The sequence below is a fragment of the Artemia sp. Qi Xiang Cuo genome, chromosome 12 (genome assembly GCF_049724085.1).
Source record: "Artemia sp. Qi Xiang Cuo chromosome 12, ASM4972408v1, whole genome shotgun sequence".
NCBI classification, from domain to species: domain Eukaryota; kingdom Metazoa; phylum Arthropoda; class Branchiopoda; order Anostraca; family Artemiidae; genus Artemia; species Artemia sp. Qi Xiang Cuo.
The window spans coordinates 31,441,070-31,468,843 of NC_142805.1; the positions used below are offsets into that span (position 1 = coordinate 31,441,070).

General features: G+C 36.0%; 1 protein-coding gene across 6 annotated transcripts in view; it reads right to left on the reverse strand.

Annotated features, from left to right (window-relative positions):
- LOC148946013 (pseudouridylate synthase RPUSD2-like) overlaps nt 1-27,774 on the reverse strand; it is a 323,761-nt gene that overhangs the window by 70,541 nt on the left and 225,446 nt on the right. For all 6 annotated transcript variants that reach the window (XM_089097950.1, XM_089097954.1, XM_089097952.1 and 3 more), the window contains exon 8: nt 726-946. In XM_089097950.1, the coding sequence (XP_088954076.1) occupies nt 726-946 (221 nt within the window). The remainder of the gene's footprint in view (nt 1-725; nt 947-27,774) is intronic.

The window sequence follows — 27,774 nt, forward strand, 5'->3', positions numbered from 1 at the left end:
ACCTACATGAAGCCGACGTTGTGTAACACAAAACATGATACTGCAACTTTGCATCTTGCAAGAACTTCTTTAAAACAAACATAAAATCCAACTGACAGGCTCAGAAAAAAAAACTGAGAAGTATGCGAGCAAAAATGAATAGAAAGCAAGAATTTGAAGAGGTTATGCGGTTCTCTGAAGCAAATAATGACGAACAGTTAACAGTTCGTGATTTATTCAAGACGATTTTTTTTTGGCGATTTTTAAGAGCCTGTGCATAGCAAAGTTTACATAAAATCAAGGAGAGGTTTGGTGATGGAGTTGTGATTGCAGAGACCGATGGTAAACTCTCAATAAAATCGTTTCAAAAGTTACTTAAACGTAGCAAATCAGTATGTGTGAGGTAACAGCTCTTTAAAGAAAATAATTTTTTTTTATCGAAGTCCTTGAACAAGAAAAATTTGCTTAAGGCAGTATTTCATCAAAATATATGACCAAATAATTCAGAAGGACAATAAAAAACTATTGTTTTTAAGACAATGACAAAGTATTTTAACAATGCCTAAACATTGTTTACTGAAGTCCGATATCATACTATGCCAGAACCAGAATATATCTTTTTGACCATTTCAGCATGAACTATAAAACATCTAAAAAATAAATAAATAAATAAAATCAATGCATGCGTATGATGTAAAGCCACGAACCTTGAAAGGGAAAAAACAATAAAAATATACATTACTCACTCGGGAAATTTTCCTTCGACTCTACAAACATATTCTTTAGAAACTTGTCGAGTTCTTATTTGCTGTTCCAGCTCTCGAGTTTTGCCAGCCGTCCGTCCAAAAATCAAGAGACCTGAAGTTAATCTATCCAGACGATGAACTGTTCGAAGATTCTTCAAGCCGTGCTCTTTCGCTAATATTAAAACGACAGTATTGTGCCTATAGCGGCCGCATGGATGGACCTTAAAAAAGAAAGATTGATTACGTGAATTACCTACAGAAAATGCGCCTAAATGGAAAACCCCTTGCAAAAACATCATACTGAGACACATGCCCTTATTTTTCTTATATTTTCATTTCATAAAGAGCACACTATCCACTGCTGATCTCGAGCTTCTAAATATGTAACAAGCAGTCATAGGATAGTTGGTAATATGAAAAGATAACTCTCAGGACTAGTAATTATTTTTAAAACATTGGTTAAATTAATTGTTAAGAACGGTTATGAGTTGAAACACGGGCCAAGACCAAGGTTGGGGGATACTGGCCTTGGAAATCAACCAAAGATACTCTAGAGTCATGGCTTGAACCGAAACTCCGCTAAAATTAAATCAAAGCCGAGATAGCTCTATTAGAATCACCATTCATTAAAAAAACAACTAATTAAGGGTAACTATTTTGTAGTAGTCTAACTATTTTGTTTTATGATACTATTAAGCATATTATTCAAACTTCCACGGATGATGGTCATGGATGGATGTGTTTTTTATTTCTTTATATATATATATATATATATATATATATATATATATATATATATATATATATATATATATATATATATATATATATATATATATATATATATATATATATATATATATATATATATATATATATATATATATATATATATATATATATATATATATATATATATATATATATATATATATATATATATATATATATATATATATATATATACATATATATACATTTCATTCGAATTATTGGTCGTGATATAACAAGTGAATGCTCATTCGAAAGCAAATAAAAAGTTCTACTGCACCGTTTAAGCAAAGATACCATGATATACGAAAGCGCTGGTTTTTGTAAATTTTTATTGCAGAACAACAATTTTATCCGAATAGGGTCAAAATATTGTGGAGCGAAAATTCTGAGATAGCATACTTGTTTAGAACTAGAGCTATAGAAAATGTGTTTATACAGCCTTCCCGTTTCAGAGGCAATAGTGCCGCGACGCGCACATTCGTTCCTTAACATTTTTCCCTGGCGTAGTGATTTATATTTATAATGTTTATATTTTAGTTTTTTATGTTAAAACAAAAAAATAACATAAATACAGCCAAAATATAACTAACACTACTCGAACAAATAAACGGGTTTGTGTAATTGCCCACTAAGCATAAGGAGAAGTTAAGTGGAATCTTTTTTGGAGGGGAGGAAGGGGGGTGTCTGAATCCTAAAAAGCCCTTTTAGGCTAAGATTTTCAAATGTCTTCTCAGGTACATGACTGGACTATCACACTCTATACAACTCCCACATTTCTTTATGAAAAAGTTTGATTTTCTTATCTCAATACTTCAATGGTGAATGATCTAGCCAGCGCTGCCTATTCACGGAAACGCAGGGGGAAAGGGGCAAAAACTTACTTTTTAAAATCTAGTTGGGACATTTTTTTTCTTTTTTCAATCCTACAATGAAAAAAAACACAACACATTTCAGTGAAAATATCGAAACAATTTAAAATATAGGGGGGGATCTTGTGTGACAATAGTTAAATAGAACAGTAGCAATTACCAACAGCCCATATTTGCTGCATTTTAAAAGACTTTCAGGAAAACAGTAGTCAAACTTTAGAGTAAAGACCAGGGCGCTGGTGGGAACTACAATCTCCTTGTATATAGAATAGTTTTTCCTTATTTTGAGTCTTAGCGTCGCTCTTTGCTTTCAATTAGGAAAAAATGTCTTCCCATTTAATAAAAAGAAAAGCAAAGAATATTCCTGGTAAAACTGAGGAGCTAGGAGCTTTTACCTCAGTAATAAGCTTTACCGAATGGTTTTGAAAGCAGTCAAGAAAAGCCGAGAAATTAAGAAGAAAAACCTCCTTTATAGTTCGACAGAAAAGCAATTATCATTAGTTAGAATTCTAGTAAAACTAATCCTTCTGGAAGCTTTTCCAGTAGAATATAACCTCTATTTCGGCTGAATTAGTCGAATTTCCCAAACCTAGTTAAAAACTCCCTAATTAACGACTATTAATTATAGCTTAAATTTTCTCAGGGACATATCAATGTTTTAAAGGAGAAAACCGTAAAGCAAAGAAGAAGGAGGGGGCTTTTTTTAACAATAAAAAGCCGGAGGATAATCAAGGGGGATATTGTCATTTGCGTTGTATTCTTTCCCAACAGAATGAGAGGCAACACTGTAGCGTTGCCTATAGTAAAGGCCATACGGCTCCAATGTTTTATTATTTATTTTTTTTCCCCCAGAGGCACTTCATATGGAAGGGGTTGTCGTAGAAACTTCAAAGGGGGCTCATTCGATTGGAACTCGAGAGTTCTAGTGCCCTTTTTAATAGTCGAAAATGATTGGAGGGCAACTAGCCACCCCCCCCCCACCCCCATCATTCCCCCAAACACATCCAATCAAAATTTTGAGATAGCCATTTTGTTCAGCATAGTTGATTTCCAGATAGAAAATATGTTTTTGAGGAGGACACTCCCCCACAACGCTCAGGGCAAGGGTTTTAAGTTATGCCCTGGGGGCACATTAGGTTTTTTATAGAAGGCGTTGTCGTAGAAGCTTCAAAACAGGCTCAATCGATTGAAAATTAAAGGGCTGGTGCCCATTTTAATAATCGAAAATTATTGGAGTGTAACTAGCCCCCTCCCCCCCCCCCACGCCCATAATTTCCCCAAGCACATCCACTCAAAGTTTTGAGATAGCCATTTTGTTCAGTGTTGTTGATTTCCAGATAGAAAATATATTTGTGAGGCGAACCATCACCCACCACTCCTGGGGCAAGGGTTTTAAGTTATGCCCTGGGAGCAGATAATGTTTTTATAGAAGGCGCTGGGGTAGGAACTTCAAAACAGGATCATTCGATTGGAAATTCAAAAAGCTAGTGCTCTTTTTAATAGTCGAAGGTGACTGGAAAGCAACTAGCCCCCCCCCCCCCACGCCCATTATTCCCCCAAACACATCCAATCAAAATTTTGAGATAGCCATTTTGTTCAGCGTAGTTGATTTCCGAATAGAAAATATATTTTTGAGGAGGACACTCCCCAATAGCCCTCGGGACAAGCGTTTTAAGATATGGCCCGGGGGCATATAAGGTTTTTATAGAAGGCGTTATCGTAAAAACTTCAAAACAGGCTCATTCGATTGGAAATCGAGAGTTCTACTGCCCTTTTTAATAGTCGAAAGTGATTGGAGTGTAAATAGCCCCCCTCCCCCCACGCCCATCATTTCCCCAAAAACATCCAATCAAAATTTTCAGATAGCGATTTTGTTCAGCGTAGTTGATTTCCAAACAGAAAATATATTTTTGAGGAGGACACTCCCCCACAACCCTCAGAGCCAGGGTTTTAAGTTATTCCCTGGGGGCATATAAGGTTTTCATAGAAGGCGTTGTCGTAGAAACTTCAAAACAGGCTCATTCGATTGGAAATTAAAGGGCTACTGCCCTTTTTAATAGTCCAAAATGATTGGAGGGCAGCTAGCCCCCCCCCCCCCTTACGCCCATGATTCCCCCAAACACATCCAATCAAAATGTTGAGATAGCCATTTTGTTCAGCGTAGTTGATTCCCAGATAGAAAATATATTTTTGAGGAGGATACTCCCCCACAACCCTCAGGGCAAGGGTTTTCAGTTATGCCCTGGGGACATATAAGGTTTTGATAGAAGGCGTTATCGTAAAAACTTCAAAACATGCTCATTCGACTGGAAATTAAAGGGCTAGTGCCCTTTTTAACAGTCAAAAGTGATTGGACTGTAAATAGCCCCCTCCCTCCCCCCACGCCCATCATTTCCCCAAACACATCCAATCAAAATTTTCAGATAGCCAATTTGTTCAGCGTAGATGATATCCAGATAGAAAATATATTTTTGAGGAGGACAATCCCCCACAACCCTTAGGGCAAGGGTTTTAAGTTATGCCCTGGGGGCATATAAGGTTTTTATAGAAGGTATTGTCGTAAAAACTTCAAAAAAAGCTCATTCGATTGGAGATTAAAGGGCTAGTGCCCTTTTTAATAGTCGAAAGTGGTTGGCGTGCAACTAGCCCCCCCCCCACGCCCATCATTTCCCCAAACACATCCAATCAAAATTCTGAGATAGCCATTTTATTCAGCGTAGTTGATTTCCAGATAGAAAATATGTTTTTGAGGAGGAAACTCCCCCAGAACCTTCAGGGCAAGGGTTTTAAGATATGCCCTGGGGGCATATAAGGTTTTATAGAAGGCGTTGTCGTAGAAACTTCAAAAAAGGTTCATTCGATTGGAAATTCAAAGGGATAGTGCCCTTGTTAATAGTCAAAAGTGATTGGAGGGCAACTAGCCCCCCCCCCTTACGCCCATCATTCCCCTAAACACATCCAATCAAAAATTTTGAGATAGCCATTTTTGTTCAGCATAGTTGATTTCCAGATTGAAAATATATTTTTGAGGAGGACACTCCCCCACAACCCTCAGGGCAAGGGTTTTAAGTTATACCCTGGGGGCATTTAAGTTTATTATAAAAGGCATTGTCGTAGAAACTTCAAAACAGGCTCATTCGATTGGAAATTAAAGGGCTAGTGCCCTTTTTAATAGTCAAAAGTGATTGGAGGGCAGCTAGCCCCCCCCCCCTACACCCATCATTTCCCCAAACACATCCAATCAAACATTTGAGATAGCTATTTTGTTCAGTGTAGCTGATTTCCAAATAAAAATATGTTTTTGAGGAGGACACTCCCCCACAACCCTCGGCAAGAGTTTTAAATTATGCCCTGAGGGCATACAAGGTTTTTATAGAAGGCGTTGTCGTAGAAACTTCAAAACAGGAACATTCAATTGGAAATTTAAATGGATAGTACCCTTTTTAATAGACGAACGTGATTGGAGGGCAACTAGCCCCCCCCCCCCACGCCCATCATTCCCCCAAACACATCCAATCAAAATTTTTAGATAGCCATTTTGTTCAACCTAGTTGATTTCCAGATAAAAAAATATGTTTTTGAGGAGGATAATCCCCCACAACCCTCAGGGCAGGGGTTTTAAGTTATGGCATGGGGGCATATAAGGTTTTTATAGAAGGCGGTGTCGTAGAAACTTCAAAAAAGGCTCATTCGATTGGGAATTCCGAGGGATAGTGCCCTTTGTAATAGTCAAAAGTGATTTGAGGGCAACTAACCCCCCTTTCATGCCCATCTTTTTCCGAAACATATCCAATCAAAATTTTAAGACAGCCATTTTTTTAAACGTAGTTTTAAGTTCTGGAAATTAGGTCTTTGAGGATTACAACTCCCCCAAAGCCCTCAGGGCAAGGGTTGTAATTTAAGGATTCTCCGAATCCTTCATATTATTTCTTATGGAACAATACTCGTATAAACTTTAGAGAAGGCTCGTTTGATTGAAAATTGAAAGTTCTTGTTCACTTTTTAAGAGTGAAGAGAGATTGAAGGGCAACTAGCCCCTCTCCCTCCTCCACGCCCTGAATGCATCAGAGAAAAATTTGGAGATAGACATTTTGTTAAAATAGTTCAAAGTTCTGATAACAAAAACTACGGTGTCGACAGAGCCCACCAGGGCCCAGGGGTAGGCGTTGTAAGTTATGCCCTGGGGCATAACTTATTAAGGGGAGTTTATAACTTATGGGAAGGGGTTTTGTATGGGAAGAACACATAGGAAATCTATTATAATTATCCAATTATAAGGTTAAAATACATACTCTGTGATAGATGCAAAATTGCTTTGGCACACAAAATCCTATTAAGGTCAATTCCAAACAGCCGTGATCCCTTTGTGTCAGCAAGTGGTCTAAACCCCCTTATTGGAGCTATTTTTTCAATCCATTCATTGTTGTCAATCGCTGTCCACAAGTTATGCAAGCTGTATATTGCTCATATATAAGGTTTTTATCAAAGAGGTAATTGTATACTTTGATAAAAGCCTCATTCGATTTAAATTGAAAGTTTTAGATCCGTTTTTTAAAGTCAAGAATAATCGGACAGTTAGCACCCCCCCCCCCATGCCAAAAAAAACTTGAAACTTTTTGCAATCAAAAAGGAACAAAAATCAATTAAAAAAAACTTTCCGAAAAATAAGTTTTTAAAATAAAAGTAAAGGCCATTTTAAACTTAAGCTCAGCGGATAGAAATACCTGTTAAAATTCAAACTCAAAATAACTAGAAATTACTATTAAAGAATAAATGAAACCCAAAACGAACAGAAATTAAATAAACAATCATAGCAAAAACATACAACAAATAATAATATAAATGAAAAAATAAATCTTAAAGCGAGTAATGCTTACATTGAATATGCAAATCAAGCTTAAAACGAAAAAAAATATCTTGCTACTGAAGTAAAAATGAAACTTAAAACGAACAGAAAATAAATAAACAATCAATGCAAACAAACATACAATATATATTAATGTAAATGAATAAATAAATCTTATAACGAGTGAAACTTAAATTGAATATGCAAATCACGTTTGAATCAAATTAAAATAACTACAAACAAGAGTTTGGGTATCGTCTCACTGCAGAAGCCTAAAACCTACTGCGTCATTGGCGCTTTACTGAAAACGAATTATATTACAAATATTTTCTTTTGTACTTAATATTGAAAATAAATATTAAAATTACAGTAAAATTTTGAACTGATGAGCTTTCAGCAATTAATATCATTATGCATCAAATATTCAGTTTAATTTATTAGTTCTTTTCAAGATTGGGCCAAAGAAATATAGTTTTTCTGCAAACAAAATTTGGATACTGCCCCCTTCTTTAACTGTAAAAACCTAAAGCCTTTTGCGTCATTAGTGCTTCACTGAAAACGAACTACTCGTATATTAAAAATGTATTATTTTCAATCTCTTAAGGCATTTAAAATAAAAATAAAAATTACAGTGAAAAAAAAAAAACTTGAAATGATTGATCTTTCAAAAATTAATATCATTATATATCTAATATTCGATTTGATTTTGTTTATACTTTCCAATACTGTTCAAGATTCATAAAGTTTTGCCATTTTTTTTAACTGTGCCATTTTTTTTAACTAATCGTGTTAGTTTGCTATGAAAACATTCTATGGCTTCTAGGCATTTCTATTTGAGCATAAAACTGCACCTCAAACTTTGTGGAACATGTATTTTCTTGCATGAAACACCAAAATATAATAAAATGTCAAGTTTCGGAGTGTTCCACCACTCGCAAGAAAGTGCCATTGGTATTTTTGCATCCGCATGGTCAATTTAGGGGGCTGTCCCCTCCTCAACGCCATGCTCTTTACGCTAAAGTTTTTTATTGTTTAAAAAAAATAGAGTTGTGAGAAAGTCAAACTTTAGCGTAAAAAGCAAGGCGTTGAGGAAGGGACAGTCCCTTTCATATCCGGGATAATTTCTGTCCGTTTTAAGCTTTATTGTCACTCCTTACTGTCAGTTGAATAAACTTTTCTTTTATATTTAATTTTTGAATGTTTTTGAATAAATGCAGGTTTTGATCTTAGCTCACAGTACATGAATAATTAAAACAAAATTTGCATATTAATTTACTTTTATTTGGTTAAATGGCTTTCTCGAAACTTGTTTCATTTTATTTACGAACGTTTTTATTAGTAATAAATATACGTAACTTACGAATTAATTTACGTAACGAACTTCTATATTCATATATATTTAATACGTGTATTAGGGGGTTCGCCCCCTAGTCAATACCTTGCTCTTAAAGCGAAAGTTCGAATTTTGTTCCAATTCTTTAAAACTGACCGCTTAATCACAAAGGCCGTTAATTAGAATAAATAGCTCTTATGAAAGTACTAAAAAATCCCTGGCTTAAAGAGCGAGGTATTGACTAAGGAGTGAATCCAATCATGTATGTAATATTTTTTGTTCGTTTAAAGTTTTGATGTTGCTGCTGTTGCAGTTGAAAAACTGGTTTTTTTATATTTAATTTCTGATCCTTTTTTTTAAATAATGCTGGGAAGTCCGGCGTCCCCTTCATAGCAATGTCCCTTCCCGCATGAAAACTTCCTTCATGGAAAGATCCTCCCACATAACCCCCCACCCCCCCCCCACTACCAGGCAAAATCTACCCTGAAAACGTCTGTACGGTGTACTTCCCAAAAACCAAGACTATATGTTAACAGTGGGTAAAGTTCATAGCTTTCAGCCCTCCTCCCAGGAACTTCGGGGGATTAAGTCATCCTAAAAGACATACTTATTATAATTTCGAACATGCTGAACAAAATGGCTATCTCAAAATTTTGATCAGGTGACTTTGGGAAAAAATGAGCGTGGGAGGGGGCCTATTTGCCTTCCATTTTTTTGGTCACTTAAAAAGGGCCCTACAACTTTTAACTTACATTCCAATGAACCCTCCTACAATATTCTAGGATCACTGGGTCGATACGATCACCCCTGGGAAAAAAAAATAAACACGCATCCGTGATCTTTCTTCTGGCAAAAAATGTAAAATTCCACGTTTTTGTAGATAGGAGCTTGAAACCTCTACAGTAGGGTACTCTGATACGCAGAATATAATGGTGTGATTTTCATTAAGGTTTTATAACTTTTAGGGGGTCTTTCCCCATTTTTTCAAACATCAGTCAAATTTTCTCAGGCGCGTAACTTTTGATGGGTAATATTAAACTTGTTGAAACTTATATATTTGAAATCAGCATTAAAATTCGATTCTTTTGATGTATCTATCTGTATCAAAATATCGTTTTCTAGAGTTTCAGTTACCTTTGAGCCAGTTCGAAGTAACCAATACTATAAGTTAAATTGGGGTAAAGTTGAAGGTATTTAGCCCTCTCCCTGGGGCTTGCGAAGGATCAAGTTACTTCATTAAATTTATCTGCAACATTTTTAACTGTGCTTATAAAAATGAATATAGTAAAATTTTGGTCTGGTGACTTTGGGAAAAAATGACAGTGGGAGGGGGCCTAGTTGCCCTCCATTTTTTTGGTCACTTAAAAAGGGCACTAGAACTTTTAATTTTTCGATTCAATGAGTCCTCCCGCAATATTCTAGGACCACTGGGTTGATACGATCACCCCTAGGGAAAAAAAAACAAAAAAAAAACAAAAAAAACAAATAAACACGCATCCGTGATCTTTCTTCTGGCAAAAAATGGAAAATTCCACATTTTTGTAGATAGGAGCTTGAAACCTCTACAGTAGGGTTTTCTGATACGCTGAATTTGATGGTGTGATTTTCATTAAGGTTCTATAACTTTTAGGGGGTCTTTCCCCCTTTTTTCGAAAATATGCCAAATTTTCTCAGGCGCGTAACTTTTAATAGGTAGGGTTAAACTTGATGAAACTTATATATTTGAAATCAGAATTAAAATCTGATTCTTTTGATGTATCTATTGGTATCAAAATTTCGTTTTTTAGAGTTTCGGTTACCATTGAGCCGGGTCGCTCCATACTTACAGTTCGTTACCACGAACTATTTGATTTCAAATATATACGTTTCATAAAGTTTAGTCTTACCTATTCAAGGCTAGGAGCCTGAGAATATTTGTTTGATTTTCGAAATTAAGGGGAAACACCCCCCAAGGAATCTTAATGAAAATTACACCATCAGATTCAGTGTATCAGAATACCCTACTGTAAAGGTTTCAAGCTTCTATCTGAAAAAAAAAACGTGGAATTTTGTATTTTTTTTTTGTCAGTAGAAAGATCAGGGATGCGTGTTTATTTGTTTATTTATTTGTTTTTCTTTTTCCAGGGGTGATCGTATTGACCCAGTCGTCCTAGAATTTTGTGATAGGGCTCATTCGAACGGAAATTAAAAGTTCTAGTGCCCTTTCTAAGTGACCAAATAAATTGGAGGGCAACTAGGCCCCCTCCCCCGCCCCCTTTTCCCAAAATCGTCCGACAAAAATTTTGAGATAGCCATTTTGTTCATTATAATAAAAAGGCCCAATAACGATGCCTTTGGATGTAATATGACCCCTCCACAGCCCCAGGGAAAAGGTGGTTTAAGTTATAAAATTTCCCTATTGTTTACGCATAGTATTTGTTATTGGGAAGTGTGTATACATTTTCGTATGGGGAGGGAACGACCTTTCTGCTGGGGGTTTTTCCAAGGTGGAATTTTTCATGGAGAGGGAAGTTTCCAGGGGGTGAACTTGTGAGGGGAATATATGCACTGGGGGAATTTACCAGAATTCCTAAACATAATTCTTTTTATATGTCTTGCTCTCTCTTTTCCGTCTCAATTTTACGCAAAGAGTTGTTTAGGGTAATTGTCCGGGGTAAATTTTCACCGGGATTTAACTGTCTAGAGAATATTTTCGTGGGGATAGGGATTTCTCCGTGGAGGTTGGGCCAGATCTCGTGGCATCATTTAAAAAACGATCAGAAATCAAATAAGAAAAACAAGTGTTTTTTCGACTGAAAGTAAGGAGCAACATTAAAACTTAAAATGAGCAGAAATTATCAAGTTTATGAAGGGAATTACTCCCTCTTCAACACCTTGCTCTTTACGCTAAAGTTTGAATTTTGTGTAAACCTTTTACTACTCCTTTCTGGTGATATCCGGGTTTACATTGATAATCATGTAATATCAGTATCCGTGTATTGGTAAGCGTGAAGCCTAATCTTTCAGAGGTAAGGGTTCCCGTGAGAGGAGATAGAAGAAGAGTCTCTTTATTATAAACAATTCATTTATTCTAATAAGTCTATATACATGGTTTGATAACAAACACAAGAGAAGAACTTTACAGAAGTACCGCACGAGAGTAACTACTTGTAACACTTCAGAAATCCGTATATAAAATGATTTCCAAGGCTCTTAGAAGCACGTTCTACTATATTAAAATTGTTCGAGTTTCACTTTCTGGTATTATAAATCTAGTTTTTCTGATTACCATTTCCACAAGACAAAGCGTCATAAATTCTATAAACCCGTGTTCTACTTAGGGTTTCTAGAATCCAATGTAAATTTCAGATACAATTGACCCACATTGCATTAAAATTAGGTTTCATGTTTCCTATTCCAAGACTTACATTAAAAAGTCTACAGATTTCCCACCCATTTCTTCAAAATTATTTTTACCAAAAATAAGTTTCCAAACCCAACAACATTTTCTATTTCATATCAATAAGGATTTTTAAATCGACATAAAATCAGTTTAAAGTATAAACTTAAAGAAAAAAATATTACACAAAATGTCATATCATTGGTCACTTCACGGGTCTTGCAGGATTGATCCAAATTGTAAATTTCCAAAGGGGGTTCCAAAGGGAAGTCTGTGTTCACTCATCACTTTCGTAAAAATTTTAATAGAATAGTCAAATTGAAATGTCACTGTCTGACATAAAACTTGCAATCTTGTTCGCAGAGAATTCGCAGACCCTACACTTAAGTAACAAATACACTGTTCGTCTTAAAAAAAAAAAATTAACAGTTATCGAAGAGAACAAAAAATTCCTTACAGTAAAAATATATCTGAACAAAACCATCCTTATAAAAATAGAAAAAAATGAGGATTTTTCAGGTATTTTGATGATCCAATCACGGAATTGTCCTTACTAATTTCCCAATCCAATTCTTTTATTTTTCTTAATTTCATTTAAGGAACTTTTAAGCAATCTTAAAATCAATCTTTTGCATTTTCCCTTAAAATAAAATAAAAAAACGGAGATTTCAGATGACTGCAAACTGAAGAAAATTTAAAAGAAATTTTTATTTATAAATGCTCTTTGTAAAAACCTCTCAACTTCATTGGCTTGCTTCCCTCCCTAGGCTTATTAGGTCTAGAAGGCTCTACAGTATTTGGCTTTTGGCTTCCTGATTTCAGAACCACCTTTCTGTTCTGTTCTAATTCAAATTTAATCATAACTGGTTCATCTCATGTCCTTAGTTCCTATTCATTTTCTCTCTCTCTCTCGTCTCTCTACTATATTAAGACTCGGCTTGATAAACCAACCAAAATATGCAAATTTTCTTTCCTGTTGGCCCACTAAACGCACTCCCCATTGGACCGACCGAATCCGACGAAAAAACACGAAAAGGGGTACTTTGGATCTTAACTTTGACCTAAGGATGGTTTTATCATTTGAAAAAAAAAAATATTCTACGCACACACATTATAATTCCCAAATCTTCTGATTCTAAATTTATTTTATCAAAAACGAAAATTCAAATAATTTACTATTTTTATATCTGACATATATCCATCCACCCATAAGTAACTATTCATGCCATAACTTTATTACAGAGTCCACTACGACGCTTGGCATGACAATTATAGATGTTTAGGGTACCCTTTTTCATTGCCAACGCCTCCTAGCCAATAAAAAAATAATAATAAAAGAAGTAAAAGAAACTCGCTATCGGTCAAATTTGTATATATCTCTCTCTGCAAATTCATCACACTCTCACTAGGCGCGCTACCTGCAGGGTTTCTAGGGCTCGGTGATCGACCACCTACCCCATTCCGCTCCAAGTTCAGGCCTTCCCGATCCAGGATCCCCTACACTTCTTCCAGGTTCCTCCTTGTAACCTGTGAGCTGGTTCCTCCGTCGACCGCGTCCACCCCTTCACCAGTCCCAGCACCACGCTGAATTACACTTTCTGCCAGGTTTCTCATTATAACCTGCGACCTGGTTCCTCAGGCGACCAATGTCCGCCCCTTCACCAGTCCTAGCACCATGCTGAATTACACTTCCCCCGGGTTTCTCATAGCCTGCAAACTGGTTCCTCGGTCGACTATCGTCCACCCCTTCACCAGTCCCAGCACCACATATCATTCCACACGTGAATGCCCTTCAAAGAACGATCATGCCAAATCTTTGGCTCAAAATACTGAATAATTCTCAAACTCAGGGTTTCTTCTCTGAAACCTAGCTAACCTTGACAATTCTAATTGTAGATAATCTGTTTCAACACCAGCATCAGCCGCTACGACCTCTGCCTTTTGTTAGAAGGCAAGTCTCTCGGCCGCAAGTGTAACATTCGAAATCCTTCACCGCTTCTACAACACCGCAAAGCTCTCATAATATATTATCCATTTTACAAAAATTAACAGTTAAACTTTACTTACAGTTTTGATCTCTGGTGGTGAAGCGTCTTGGTGGTCGGCCAAAGCAGAGATTTCAAAAACTCTTGATCAGTACCACTACTACAAGCTCGTTAGAAAGTTAAACCCCAAGAGTCTAACTGATTAAGCTTAAGTAAGCCTAATGTCCTCCATTTTATAAGACATAAATATTACTATGAATCATTGACTGTTTGGACGCTTAAGCCAACCAAAAACACAGAAATTGAGGAAGATCTAGGAATTCCATCAGCGTTAATCTGCAGCGCCAAGAACAAAAAAAACAACTGCTGTTTCTGGTACATTACCATCTCTTAGCACATATAGAAGTAGCAAATTTCTATGATGCACATGCCAGGCTTAAGCTGGAAGCAATAATAATAATTTGCTATTATCCACAAAGAAAAAAGAAGAAGAGAAACTCAAGACATTCAGTTCAGTTCATTTTATTTAACATTAAAAATACATTTAACTAATGTTCCAATACCCGCCCCAGAAAAGATACAAAAAAGCACTTGCGACTGGGCGGGTAAATACAACTCATCTACTAACTAATAATTAATTATAAGGAAAGGAGCAACAAATAACAATAAAAAAAAGCACTTGCGACTTGGCAGCTACATACAACTCATATAATAACTAATAATTAACATAAACGAAGGAACAAATAATAATAATAATCATAATAAATAAATAAAAAACAACTATGAAACTTGACCTAACAAATATTTTTTCAATTTATTTTTAAATAAACCCAGGTGCTCAGCCACCCGAATGCTCTCAGGAACAGAGTTCCACACATTAGGTCCTGAAAATCTATCACGGAAGCCGGCCCTGTTGCCACTTCTATTTGGAACAATGAAGTCACTAGCATGATATCTATGGTGAATACATAGCTTTAAGTGTAGCTATTCTCAGGATATTGGGTCGTGTTTAACTAAATTACGGAAAAGTTTCAAGAGAAAAACGTATAAAGCAAGGTTAGCATCATAGAAGCTCCCTTCACTTAGACAAAAATGCGGTAAAGTAACTTGAACTGTATATTTTAACAAACAAAGCTCCCGCCGCAACTTCCTTCCTACACACAAGTCAAACAAAGCCTTTCAGTTCCAAAGCCCCATGAAGTGTTGCAGCAACTATTACCCATGTGTCATAGTTGCTGATCAAGAAGTGTGACTACGTCTACCGTGCAAACATTTTCTTCTGTTAAGACATTAACTTTAATGTTCACGAAGAAGCTATAAAGCCGAACACCGAAAACTAGTTCTTAGATACCTCTGTATCTGCAAAGTTACTGAGGTACTTGTCGGTCATTGGAAACACACCCAAAAAGTGAAGTTAGGTTAATTCTAATGAAAAAAAATAAGACATGACGATAAAATAATACTTTAGAAACAAAATTATGAGAACCCAACCTAACCTAATCCAACCCAATCTAACGTAACCTAACCTAACCCCATCCCTGCCCCTAATTTGCAAATATATAGCCCAAATTATACACGTCCAGTGCGTTGTATAATCCATCACTTGTTTTTGTAGCTATGAAACCGGTTTTCTGAGAAGTAACCTAAGCGTAATTCCTGAATGTGTTTCCAATAACCGACAAGTACCATTCCTATTTGATTATATATGCAAGGGCAGTAAGTGATTTCATATGATTGTAGATATTGTGTACAAACGGTCGATTTATGCACGCGAGAACACATCTTAACCAAAAAATGAGACAAGGCAGGGCAGTTCAGTTCTGATCACAATGATCACAGGGCAGTTCTTCTAGGAAGAAATACTCTGTAAGCTATTCGATTTGGGGCTCAACTAATTCTTGGTTACTAATGGCTACCGCTCTTAACTGTGATCTGATGGATGCGAACGGCAACCATGTAGCCATTAGCCGAGTCAGCAGTTACCTGGTTGCAGGATTTCTCAATCAAACAAACTCCTTTGGTAGGTGTTTTAGCAGTTTTTAGCTTTCCTGGAAAATTACTAGACATTTCTCAAACATCGCAAAGTTTTTCTACTCCATTTCATAGTCCCCATAATATGGAAAGTTTTGTATTTTCATCTCTTGTAGTTACGCTATAGAGCAGCAACAGACCACTGATTAAGATAAAAAACAAATTAGAGAAAACAGCACAGTCGCTCCACAATACGATAACTCATAGCCCCCTCAGGACACATATCAACTTACATGACCTCAAACAAGCAGGAGTCAACTTTTTAAACAAGCTAAGTCGTCCACTAATCGAATCCTCTTTCCAACAAAACTGTGTCTGCCGTTCCCAACAAAAGAATTTTCAGCAGCTTCGAAGGGTATACTCATAATGAGGGGCGTAATCATAAAATCCTCTACGAGTGTGGTGTTCAGATGTCTAATCAGCAATTTGTGTATTTATATTTTGCTTACCTAGTAGGCCTACTTGAATTTTCTACTATCTTGTTTGTGGTTTAAAGTGCAGGCAGAAATGGAAATCTTATTCGCCAAGACATTTTTTTTTTTGCATTTTGCAAACCAGCAAGTTTTGCTTGATTTGTAGTAACAGGATTCTAACCTCTAAATCAGTCCAATCATGATTTAGAATTACTTGACCCTGTTGAAAGGTTCTTCTTTGGCCATTTCCCACGAAATTCCCAAAGATTAATTTGCAATACAATGGCAATTATGAGAATCAAAACAAATAGAGAAATAAAAAGACAACAGGAGATGTGGTCTCTAATAAAATCCGTGTCCTTCAATTTCGTTCACAGCTCGAGCGTATCTGATTTCCTTGAATTCCGTCAAATAAGTTAAATGAAAATCCGCTTTTCTAACATAAATAATTGCAACAAAACGTGATCAGCTCTCAAATTCTTTTCTGAGTCAGAAAAATCAGTAGTAGCAAGAGTAGAAAAAAAAAAATCCTTTTTGATCCAGTGTAGAATTAAAAAATGCAAATTAATAAGGGTAATTCAATTAAGCCCGTTGAGTGCGCTAATTCTTGAATTAAAATCAAGCTGGTGGACTGTGATGAAAAAGTTAAGAGCCCTGTCTAATTGGAGAAAAAAAATCAAAGACAGATAGTCTGAGTGAGAGGCAAGGTTGGCATAAGCCTTTTTCAGAATTACATAAAAATCATGTCATTTCGCTTGTTGATAGATAGTCTATCATCCATCCATCTATGAATAAATAAAAGTTCAAATAGGGATCAAATCCTTTTAATGAACAATGGTTTTCACAAACAGTGATAAAATTTCACAAAAAATACTAGATATTTCGGTTACGTATGCAGCGATCGACTTTATCAGTTTTAGTACTGATGACGGTCACTGCATATGTGACCGAAATATCTAGTATTTTTTTGTGAAATTTTATCACTGTTTGTGAAAATCACTGTCTATTAAAAGATTTTGATCCCTATTTGAACTTTTATTTATTTATCGTCATGGAAAGGCAGTGTGGTCTCCGAAATTATCTACCATCCATCTATCCTAGGGCAGAACTAAGGTCATGGAATAAGGGTAATTCAAATAGTCTATTTGAATTATCCTTATTATTTCTAACATAAATAATTGCAACAAAACGTGGCCAGCTCTCAAATTCTTTTCAGGGTCAGAAAAATCCGTAGTAGCAAGGGTAGAAAAAATCCTTCTTGGTTCAGTGTAGAATAAAAAATACAATTTAATAAGCTTTCTGATTTTAAGAATAGAAGGAAAAAAAAAGAAGAAAATGACATCGTTAAAAGACTCTAAGTAAAAAGTAGTAGCAGTAAATCTAGGTTCACACAGATGTTCATATAGGAGCGAAATTTGTTTGTCACGGTAATTGGCTTCCAAATTAAGCATTTTAGTTGAAAATATTGAGTTGAAAAAATTGAACTTTTATCGGACATCTAGGCGATCTTTTTCTACGCAACAGTAACTGCTGTAGATTGACCGTTTGATTTTTCTTAAACAACAGCAACAGTCACAGAGAAGACAACTCTGTGCGAACATAACGGCAACTAAAATTGCTCATTGATTCCATTCATAAGTATTACCGACTCCAGTCCAGTGATTATTCTATGTGAACTTATGGTAAAACTGAGCATTCGAATATACAAGCTATTTGATTTTATGACCAGACAAAAAGAAAAGAAAAATGTAATCACTGTAAGCGAAAAGGCGGAAGTGACTCTAGGTTCACATAGATGTTCACATAGGAGCGATATTTGCAACATAAGCAATAGGCTACATTTCAAATAAGTTTTACTATGGAAAGCAAGGATACACACAATTTTTTTCAAATGCCTTTTCGACGTAATACCTTAAATTAGGTATTCCTTTCCTAACAGGGAATCTCCAGCATTTTTATTGAGGGGGGGGGGGCGAGAGGGGTCCATATCTGGATAGTCAAAGGGCATGGGATGTATAATATTTTTTTCTCCACATTATTGGAAGGGGGGGGGGGGGGGAAACTGCCCCCTGCCCCCCCCAAACCACGCCCCTGCTTCCCAGACCACGCTGCCTTTCATTGACGAAGGGCAATTGTTTCATCAAAGAAAGGCCGTGTGGTCTGGGAAAAGGATACCTAATTTAAGATATTGCGTCGTATATATGGGGAAATGAGACCAGTCAATTATGCAACTATAAAATCAATATTTCTTTTAAAATTAGAAGACAGAGAAGACTTTGCCACCTTCATCGGAAATTCATTTTACATTTAGGCAGTATTAAAGAAGAAAATTTACATCTCAAGACTTTGAACGAACTTTGTCACTTAAAAAACTCTAGTAAATGAATCGGATATTAAATTTTTTTTTTTATAAATATGTTAGTTTTAATTTTAATACTTTGGCATTTCTACTGATGACGATCGCTGTATATGTGATCGAAATATCTAGACTTTTGTACCTATTTTCACTGTCTAAATAAATGGACTTATCCCCATTTGAAAGTTTATTTGTTTTTTGTGAACATAGCGGGATTACCCGAGATAAAGAATCAATATTTTGAGAAAAAGAACGGGAGTAGTCTGGATGGTATATTAAGACACTATAGGACGAATTTTCCCTTATGTGGTTGAAATTCATTTCAGATATTTATTACTTTGCTTCTTGTCCTTTTTGGTTCATTTTTTTTACAAAGACCGTGGAATTTTCACGAATTAATGTCTTTACCATGACGTGATCGTCACGTGCATACCTCTTTGCTAATTGTGGCAATTATGTGCTAATTGTGGCAGTATTTCAGTGTGCAACTTTTGAAGCCACGTTCAATAATGCATTCACAGAAAGTTTTCAAGCTTTTGCAAAAACTTCAATATCCAAAGAACTACCTCGTATATTTGTCTTTGTAAATCTAAAACAGAACTAATTCACAACGAAATCCCTTAGTTCTTTATTTTAACGGTTACATTGACATATTCATGACCATTTCCTCAGCTTTTGTCCTATTTATTATTTAAATTCATGACTGGGAGAAAATGTTGAACATCATTTTGTCTTCCCCTGAAAGGTTAACATTTTTCAACGCACGAGGATGTGCACGCTAGAACTGTAATAAATAAAAAAAAATTCTTCAACTGAAAGCAACAAGCAACATTAAAACCTAAAACAAACGGAAATTATTCTGCATATGAGGGAGGCTACCCCTTCTTCATACTTCGCTCTTTACACTAAAATTTTAAAGTTATTTAAGAATACTTAAAGAAGCTTAAAGAGCAAGGGGCCTTATAATTATACTGAATCAAATGACTACTTCAACATTTTGACTGGATGTTTTTGGGACAAAAAGAGCGTGAAAGGAGGGGGACAAGTTGTCCTCCAATCCTTTCGGTCACTTAAAAAGGACACTAGAACTTTTGATCTCTGTTCAAATCAGCTATCTCTCAATCTTTTAGGACTATTTGTTTGATACGATCATCCCTGGAAAAAAAAGAAGAAAACAACAAATAAACACGCATCCGTAATCTTTCTTCTGGCAAAAATACAAAATTCGACGTTTTGTCAATAGGAGCTTGAAACTTCTACAATACGCTTCTCCGATATTGTGAATATGATAGTGTGATTTTCCTTAACATTGCTTTAGGGGGTGTTTTTGCCCTTTTTTTGAAAATTAGGTAAATTTCTCAGGCTCAAAGCCTTTGATGGGTAGCATCAAACTTAGTTAATTTCATATGATTAGAACCAACATAAAAAACCTTGATGCATCTATTATAATAAAAATTTCGTTTAGAGTTTCGGTTACTACAGGGCCGAGTCACTTCTTACTTGCGGTTCGTTGCCAAGAACTGCTTGATATGCACTAACGATTAAATGATGTGTAAAACAAAGTTCATTCGAGAGTCAGAGTGTCTGGACATCAATATAGGAGACTGAAGCTGAAAGGAATGGATCTACAGTTCAAATAAGGCCCAAAAAGAAGAGTTAAATTCTCGAATCGACAGCCTCCCTCCTCTATGACACAAAATTGTCATGAACTGAGAAATATGTTGTACTATGTGAATCAAACTTTTGGAAATAAATATACAGTCGAAAGTAAGGACCGGTAAAGGGGTTTCTGCCCCAGGTTTCCATTTCTACCTTATCTGTAAGGTTTGAGAAACATAAGAATAATTAATCTTAAATTAAAACGAAAATTCAAATTCGGCACAAAAAAAAGAAAACAACCCATGTTAAAACCTGAGAACCCCTTTACCTTGGCCTACAGCCCCAAAAAGGAGACTTTTTATCCCCCTTTGGGGGGACGAAAAGGGAGCCAAGCAAAAAAAAAATCCATAAATTTAGGGAGGTATAGAGACCAGCCCAGACATAATTTTGGGCTGCAAATAGATAGATTTCTGAAAGCTTTATTCATGTAAACACTTCAATAAAATTTATTCAGACAGATTTGCGGTAAATATTTAAATTTCCACACAATTTAGCTACTATGAAAATGAATGCAGGACTTGATGCCTTTTTATGCTCTTTCGAAATTCAATAATTGCTTCTGGGGAAATTACATTTTGAATCAAGCGCGCTTGAGGTCCAAGACAGCGACACTCGTTTGTGTTCCACCTTTAAAACTACCATGAGAATGATGGACCACATTCACCACATTGATGTACCGCATCACCACCTTTTATTTGTACCACCTTGGTCTACCGTTCGAAGGGAGACGCTGAAAGTTTTGGCGTCTGGTACAAGTAAAAATTTTGACATTGCAACACTGCACACAATACCCCCCCCCCCCCCCCCCAAAGAAATGCACTAGGTAAGCAATCACATATATCTTTTGTTCCCATTAATGATAATCAACAAAGTTAACAGTCATATTGACGTGTTTAACTATCCTACGAAATATAAGCTTATAGTTATGGTTTGCTTACAGAATTGGTAGCCCTAGATGAAGTAAGGGCGTGTTATATATATATATATATATATATATATATATATATATATATATATATATATATATATATATAAATAAGTGGGAGGAGCTGTTTGTTCGCACCGAGAATGAAGAGCCAGAAATTATCTGCGGTAAACTTACTGCTATATCTTTATACTGTGCCCTAGATGAAGTAAGGGCGTGTTACAAATATCAAACTTACCGTCTAAATGTTTTAACAAGTCAATAATTCAGATAGAATTAGAATTCTCCTAATATACAAAAAAACACCGTCCAATTGGGAGTCAATTTATATGACGGTGGGATTCCAGAAGCTTCTAAAATAAAGGACGAGAGCAATTTTGATACTCAAAATGAAGTCACGGAGACATGATTTTATTCCCCCTTGTAGTCTAATCCCAAGGGACGATCATTTTCACAACCGATAACAGCCTCGCCCATTTTCTGTCAATAAAATGGGCCACGCCCATACTGCTGCACTAAGCATAAAGGACGTATCTTTATGAGCAGCCAATTTTAGGGATGGAAATTTATTAAATCCATTTACCACACCCATTAATTAATTTATCTATATATATATATATATATATATATACGTAGACTGAAGTGTTTACGAGTGTGTTCACTGACAATAACGGTAGACCATAAACGATAAGTATTTAAAAAGTTTTACAGATAGCATTGAAGCCATGAGAAAGAGAAAAAAACAGTTCAAATTTCAGATATTTTGAATAATGAAAAAAACAACTAAATATTGGAGCTATTCATAGAAACTTGAAAGCCTTAGAGAGACAATACCCAGTTCAAACTAAAAAAAAAAAAAAAAAAAAAAAAAAAAAAAAAAAAAAAAAAAAAAAACGATATAACGCCAGGAATTTGTCGCATGAAGAAGTAAGCTTTATTTTTTGTACAAATTGAATATTTTTTGTGCAACGCCTATCCAATCCAGGTTGTATATACATTGCATAATATTTCTATACTACTACTACTACTACTACCAAATCACCGCAGTACCAAGCAACCTAAGGCCAACACAGCTACGCACGCTCCTCCTTTATCCCAATCTATTCAAAAACCCCCTCTTTACACCGTCCCAGGTAGTTCTCATTTTCTTTAAATCTTTCTTTATGTTATCCTCCCACCCCAGACGAGGACGACCTGTTTTCCGTTTAGCCCTAGACGGTTGACCTAAAAGGACAATCTTCGGCAATCTGTCATCTTTCATCCGCAGAACGTGCCCTATCCATTTCGACCTTTTTTTCATTATAGCCCTAGAAAGCGGGATTGAACCCCATTTTTCATACAGCCTACAGTTTTAAATACCGTCAGTCAGCCCGGTACCCAGAAAAATCCGTAGGCAATTTCTCTGGAAAATATCTAGGAAATCTTCATCCGCTTTTCGGAGCGCCCATGCTTCAGAGCCATATTTGACCACTGTCATTACTGTAGCTTCCAATATTCTAATCTTGGTTTGCAGACTTATCTTTCTATTCTTCCAAACTTTTTTTAAATGTGAAAAAAACACCCTGAGCCTTGGCTGTTCTACTTTTAACATATTCACTGCTCCCATCGTCTTTACTAATAATACTACCAAGGTGAGGGAAGCTGCCCACCTGGTCAATATTTTCGTTACCCAACGTCGCTTTTTCATCTTCACTTATTCCTAGCCTTAGTGACTTAGTCTTCTTAACATTAATTTTCAAACCTATTCTAGCACCCCGAACTCGCAAAACCTCTAAAATTTAATTTATTTCGCTCACACTTTCATCTAGGATGCATAAATCATCGGCATAATCTAAGTCCAGGAGAGTTTTTCCTCCCCATTTGATTCCGTGGTCTTTTATTGCCTTTTCTGTGCTCCTTAAGACAAAGTCCATCAAAATGATCTATATAAAGGGGGACAGAACACAACCCTGCTTAATTACTGATTTAATACAAAACCAGCTGCTAACCCCATTTCCTACCTTAACCACAGCAGTGTTATTCTCGTACATAGCACTAGTCACTTTAATGTATTTCTCTGGTATACCATACAAGGATAAGACCTTTGCTAAAGTTCTTCTATGAACAAAATCGAACGCTTGCTCATAATCTATAAAACTGAGGACCAAAGGTGTTCGACAACTAAGGCACTTCTCAATTGTTAACCTGAGAGTGAAAATTCGGTCGACACATCCTCTACCTTTTCTAAAACCGTACTGTTCTTTTCTTAAAACTTTGTCTACAGCATCTCTCAGTCTAAAAAGTATCATATTTAAGAAACTTAATCATATATCATATTACTAAGTAATTTGCTACCTACAGAGACCAGACTAATGCCTCGATAATTACAACACTCACTCTCACCACCTTTCTTATACGGTGGTTTAATTAATGTTTTCCTTAAATCGCTAGGTACTTCCCCTTTTTAAAAAATCACATTTATAATCTTCAGTAGCTTATTTCTAACCTCATAGCCACCATTTTTAAAAAACACATTTACTACCGTATCAGCGCCTGGAATCTTATTATTTTTTAATCACTTTAGCACTGTTACTAATTCTTCCTCACAAAACAAATCTTTCTTCACATCCAATGTATCACGAACTTTTTCATTTTCCTCTATATCTTTTCCAGCAACTCTATTTCGGTTTAACACATTCTCAAAATGTTCTGCCCATCTTTATTTAACTCTTTCCTTATAACTAATTGAGGCCCCGTTCCTATCATTAACTGGGATTGACTAATCCCTCTCAATTCGGGATTGACTACTCCCTCTCAATTTATTAACTTACGAGTACAATATTTTACTATTATGCCGTCTAGCTGCATCTTCCAGATCCGTTGCAATTTTATCCATGGCCTCCACTTCACACTTTAATGCTTTCTCCACTTTCTTTACATTCCTCTTGTTTTCATATGATCTATCACTCAGATAATTCTTGTACAAACCCCTTCTGTCTATTAAACATAAAACTATTTCACTAATGTTCCTAGCTGCAATCTTAACTTTCTTCACTTAGACACCATCAGCAAATTCACAAATTATTTTTCTAAAACTAGTTAAAACATCTTCCACATTGTCAAATTTTAAACTTCTGAGTTTAGTATCCAACTGTTCCTGGGAAGTTTCTCTCGACTTCGCCTCCTGGAGCCTACCAGAATCACAATTTCACAGAAGATAGTTACACTTTCGAAATTTCAGCTTGAAATTAAACATAGAACCTAATAGATTGTAATATGTAATTTTAGCATCAATAACTATATACCCTAGTATCTTGTATTGATCCTGCCATGTGTGAACCCCCCAATGGTAAATTTCTACTGGTAATTTATCTGCTCAAGTGTAAGAATGATCAGAAACAGAACGGTTTTGGTTCGTTCCCCGACTCCTTAACAACTCCCCCCCCTACAAAAAATATGTGGTCCCCTTAGAGAACCTTGAAAGTTTCAAGCGAATCAGAGAAAAAGTTTTCGATTGTTTTTTAGAGGGCCAAAATTTTGAAAGTTAAAATTTCAAATTAAGGTAAGATTTTCCTTTTACATTAGGGTCGACTTGACCAGGTACTTACTGTTTTAAATCAAGAACCGTTCAGAAAAAAAAGAAGCTGTTTGGGTCTATTCCGAACCCCATCTTCAGCCAAACCAATTTTCTTTTCTAATTTATTCTGTGAATAGAGTTCCCCTTGACCTAAGGCTTTTCAGGTTAAGATTCAAGCCAATTGAAAAGGATTCAGACCCCAAATTTAAAGGGTCTGGGCCCATATCCTAATTTATTTTTTTTAATGAGGATTCCCTTGACCCAGGAAATTACGATTGTAAGTCCCAAGCCGTTTAGAGAAAATAAGTTTTTGGCCCTTTTTAGGGGAGCCATACTTCGCCTATTCTTTATTTTGCTATGGGGACATCTTGACACAAGCATTTGAGTATATAAATTTTCAGCTGAACTGAAAAAAATAAATAAAAGCTTTTGCCGTATTAATTTTTTTTTTTTTGGGGGGGGGGTGCACTGAGTCTACCTTTTTATGATTAGATTCGTCTTGGCATTAGGGCTTACGGCTTGAAGTTTAACATTGATCTGGGAAAACACAGTTTTTCGCCAATTTCAAGTCACCTAAGATTCTCCCGCTTCATACAAAATGCACGGGACTTCTAGACAGGTAGTGATCCTAAAAATTTCCAGGCTAATCCTTTTCTCTCTGTCTCTCTCTCTCTCTTCCTCTCTCTCTCTCTCTCTCTCTCTCTCTCTCTCTCTCTCTCTCTCTCTCTCTCTCTCTCTCTCTCTCTCTCTCTCTCTCTCTCTCTCTCTCTCGAACAGACTTATAATTATATTACTGTGATGGTATGTTGAGATGGAAGGTGTGGTAACCCAATGCATTTGGGTAATGTAGAGTATTCTAGGAGTAGCCATACAAGCCCAAAATACTGGGCTTCGTGCTTTTTTTGTATATATTAGTTATGTAATAAAGATCTCCATTATTTAAAAAAAGATCGATAAAAAACAGTTTTTAGACCATTTTAGGAACGTACTTTTGGGGAACCCCTGCTCTGATAAAAACAATATATTATTCCCCTTTTAGGGTCCCATTTTTACAAGACTCCAGTTTTCTTTTCCATTTGTTCTTTTGCATTTGGGTCTCCATGGCTCAAGGACTTGAAGTTATAAGTTTCAAGCCATAAAAAAAATAACAAGTTTCTGGTTTTTGAGCCCCATTTCAGGGCAAAACAATATCCCACCCTGCCCCGTATTTTCATTATGCTATAGTTATCCTTCGGCCAAAAAACTTATGATTGAAATTCTCAAGCCGTTCAGAAAAATTGTTTTGGCTTTTGTCCGGTTCTGTTTTCGAGAGAACTAATATTTTCTCTTCTGTATTGGGGTTCCTTAGCTAGACGACATGAGCACATAACTTTCACGACCATGAGAAGTCTTTTGAACTTTTATGGAACCTCTCTTTTTACAGACGTCGCCCCCATAGCTTTTATTTTTCTGTATGAGTTTCGTCTTGACCCTAGGACTTGCGCCCGTAAGCTTCGAACTGATCTGTGAGTCTTTTGGCCTACTTCCGGGTCCTATAACACCCTCCTCCTCTCATCAGAAAGTGTGTTAGGTTTTGCCCGGAGACTTTTCCACGAAATTTTTTTGTCAAACGGACACCAAAGATCAAACATACCCGCCTCATTCCATTATAAAAATTATCAGCAAATAACTGACGTTTTGCACAATTTACAGCCTTTGTCCTAAAGCCTCAACTGATATGTCATCTCTTGAGGCATATTTATTGGATCTTTTGACTATTCTGTATAAAATAGTTACCTCAAAATTTAATCCGAAATTATGGGGGGTTACTGGGGAATCGACTAGTGAAAACGAGTATGAGAGGGGGCTGTTTGCCCAACAATCACTTAAAATCCTTGAAAACAGAAATAGAACTTTCAATTTCCAATCCAATGAGCCCCCCCTCCTAAGCGTCTACGACCAAGCCTATCAAACGAAATGACCAAAAAAAGAGCTCATGCCAACGACGATAATTATAGGTCTTATTCCCAACCTCTTGATATTTTCCACAAGGTATGTGCAGCTTTGCCACACAACTAAAGAGTCCGAGAAGTGTTTTATCACCAAGATCTTTCAAAATTTCCCATCAAAAATTATTTTTTTTATGAAAATAATTAAACTACATTTGTTTTGACTAGGCCCGTCTTTTTTCCCAGAGCACATTTTTTAGTTTTCACTTACTAAGGGGTTTGGGAAAGTCAGTATATACCAAGGTACTACTTTGCCAAGGCCCCCGTACCAAACAGGTTGTGTGTGTACTTTCAAGTAATTGGGTTACCAGGGTCATTTGCCTATTACAATGAGCTCTACATGGCTTGGCAGACATGTTTTTTTTTATTATGACATTGATTTTTTGTGTGTCAGTCGATTAGAGAAAGTTAGCGGTTTGTCCAATATAATAAATTGATTAGTCGGTTTTCAAAAAAAAAAAAAAAAAAGAACTTGTCATTCTACAATTTAATTAATTATAAAAAAAACACCGATATAATGTATCTAAAGTTAAACACTTTGCCAAGGGACTGACGCAAACCGTGGTCATTAATCTGTAATGTTAGTTGTAGGTTTTTTTTTTTTTAAACTTGGATATTCGTTTCATGGGTTTAATTAATAGAAGGAGTAATGTTTTTGAAAAGGGTAATTACTTATTTAGTTTAAGAGATTTGCGAATTTTTTGCGAAAAGGTATTAGCGTAAGGGTATTACGATGCTTAAGAATGTCTCACGGGTAATTAAAGAATGGGGTGCTTACATCAGATACTTAATAGATTTGACGCTTACAAGTGACATTGCTAGAGTCAAATATATTTGGTGTTGGTGATATTATGACCCTCCAAGTCCCCTGGGGAAAGGGCTGCACAGTGTATCGGTATCAGATGTATTATTTTTGGGCGTATTGGTATCGCAGG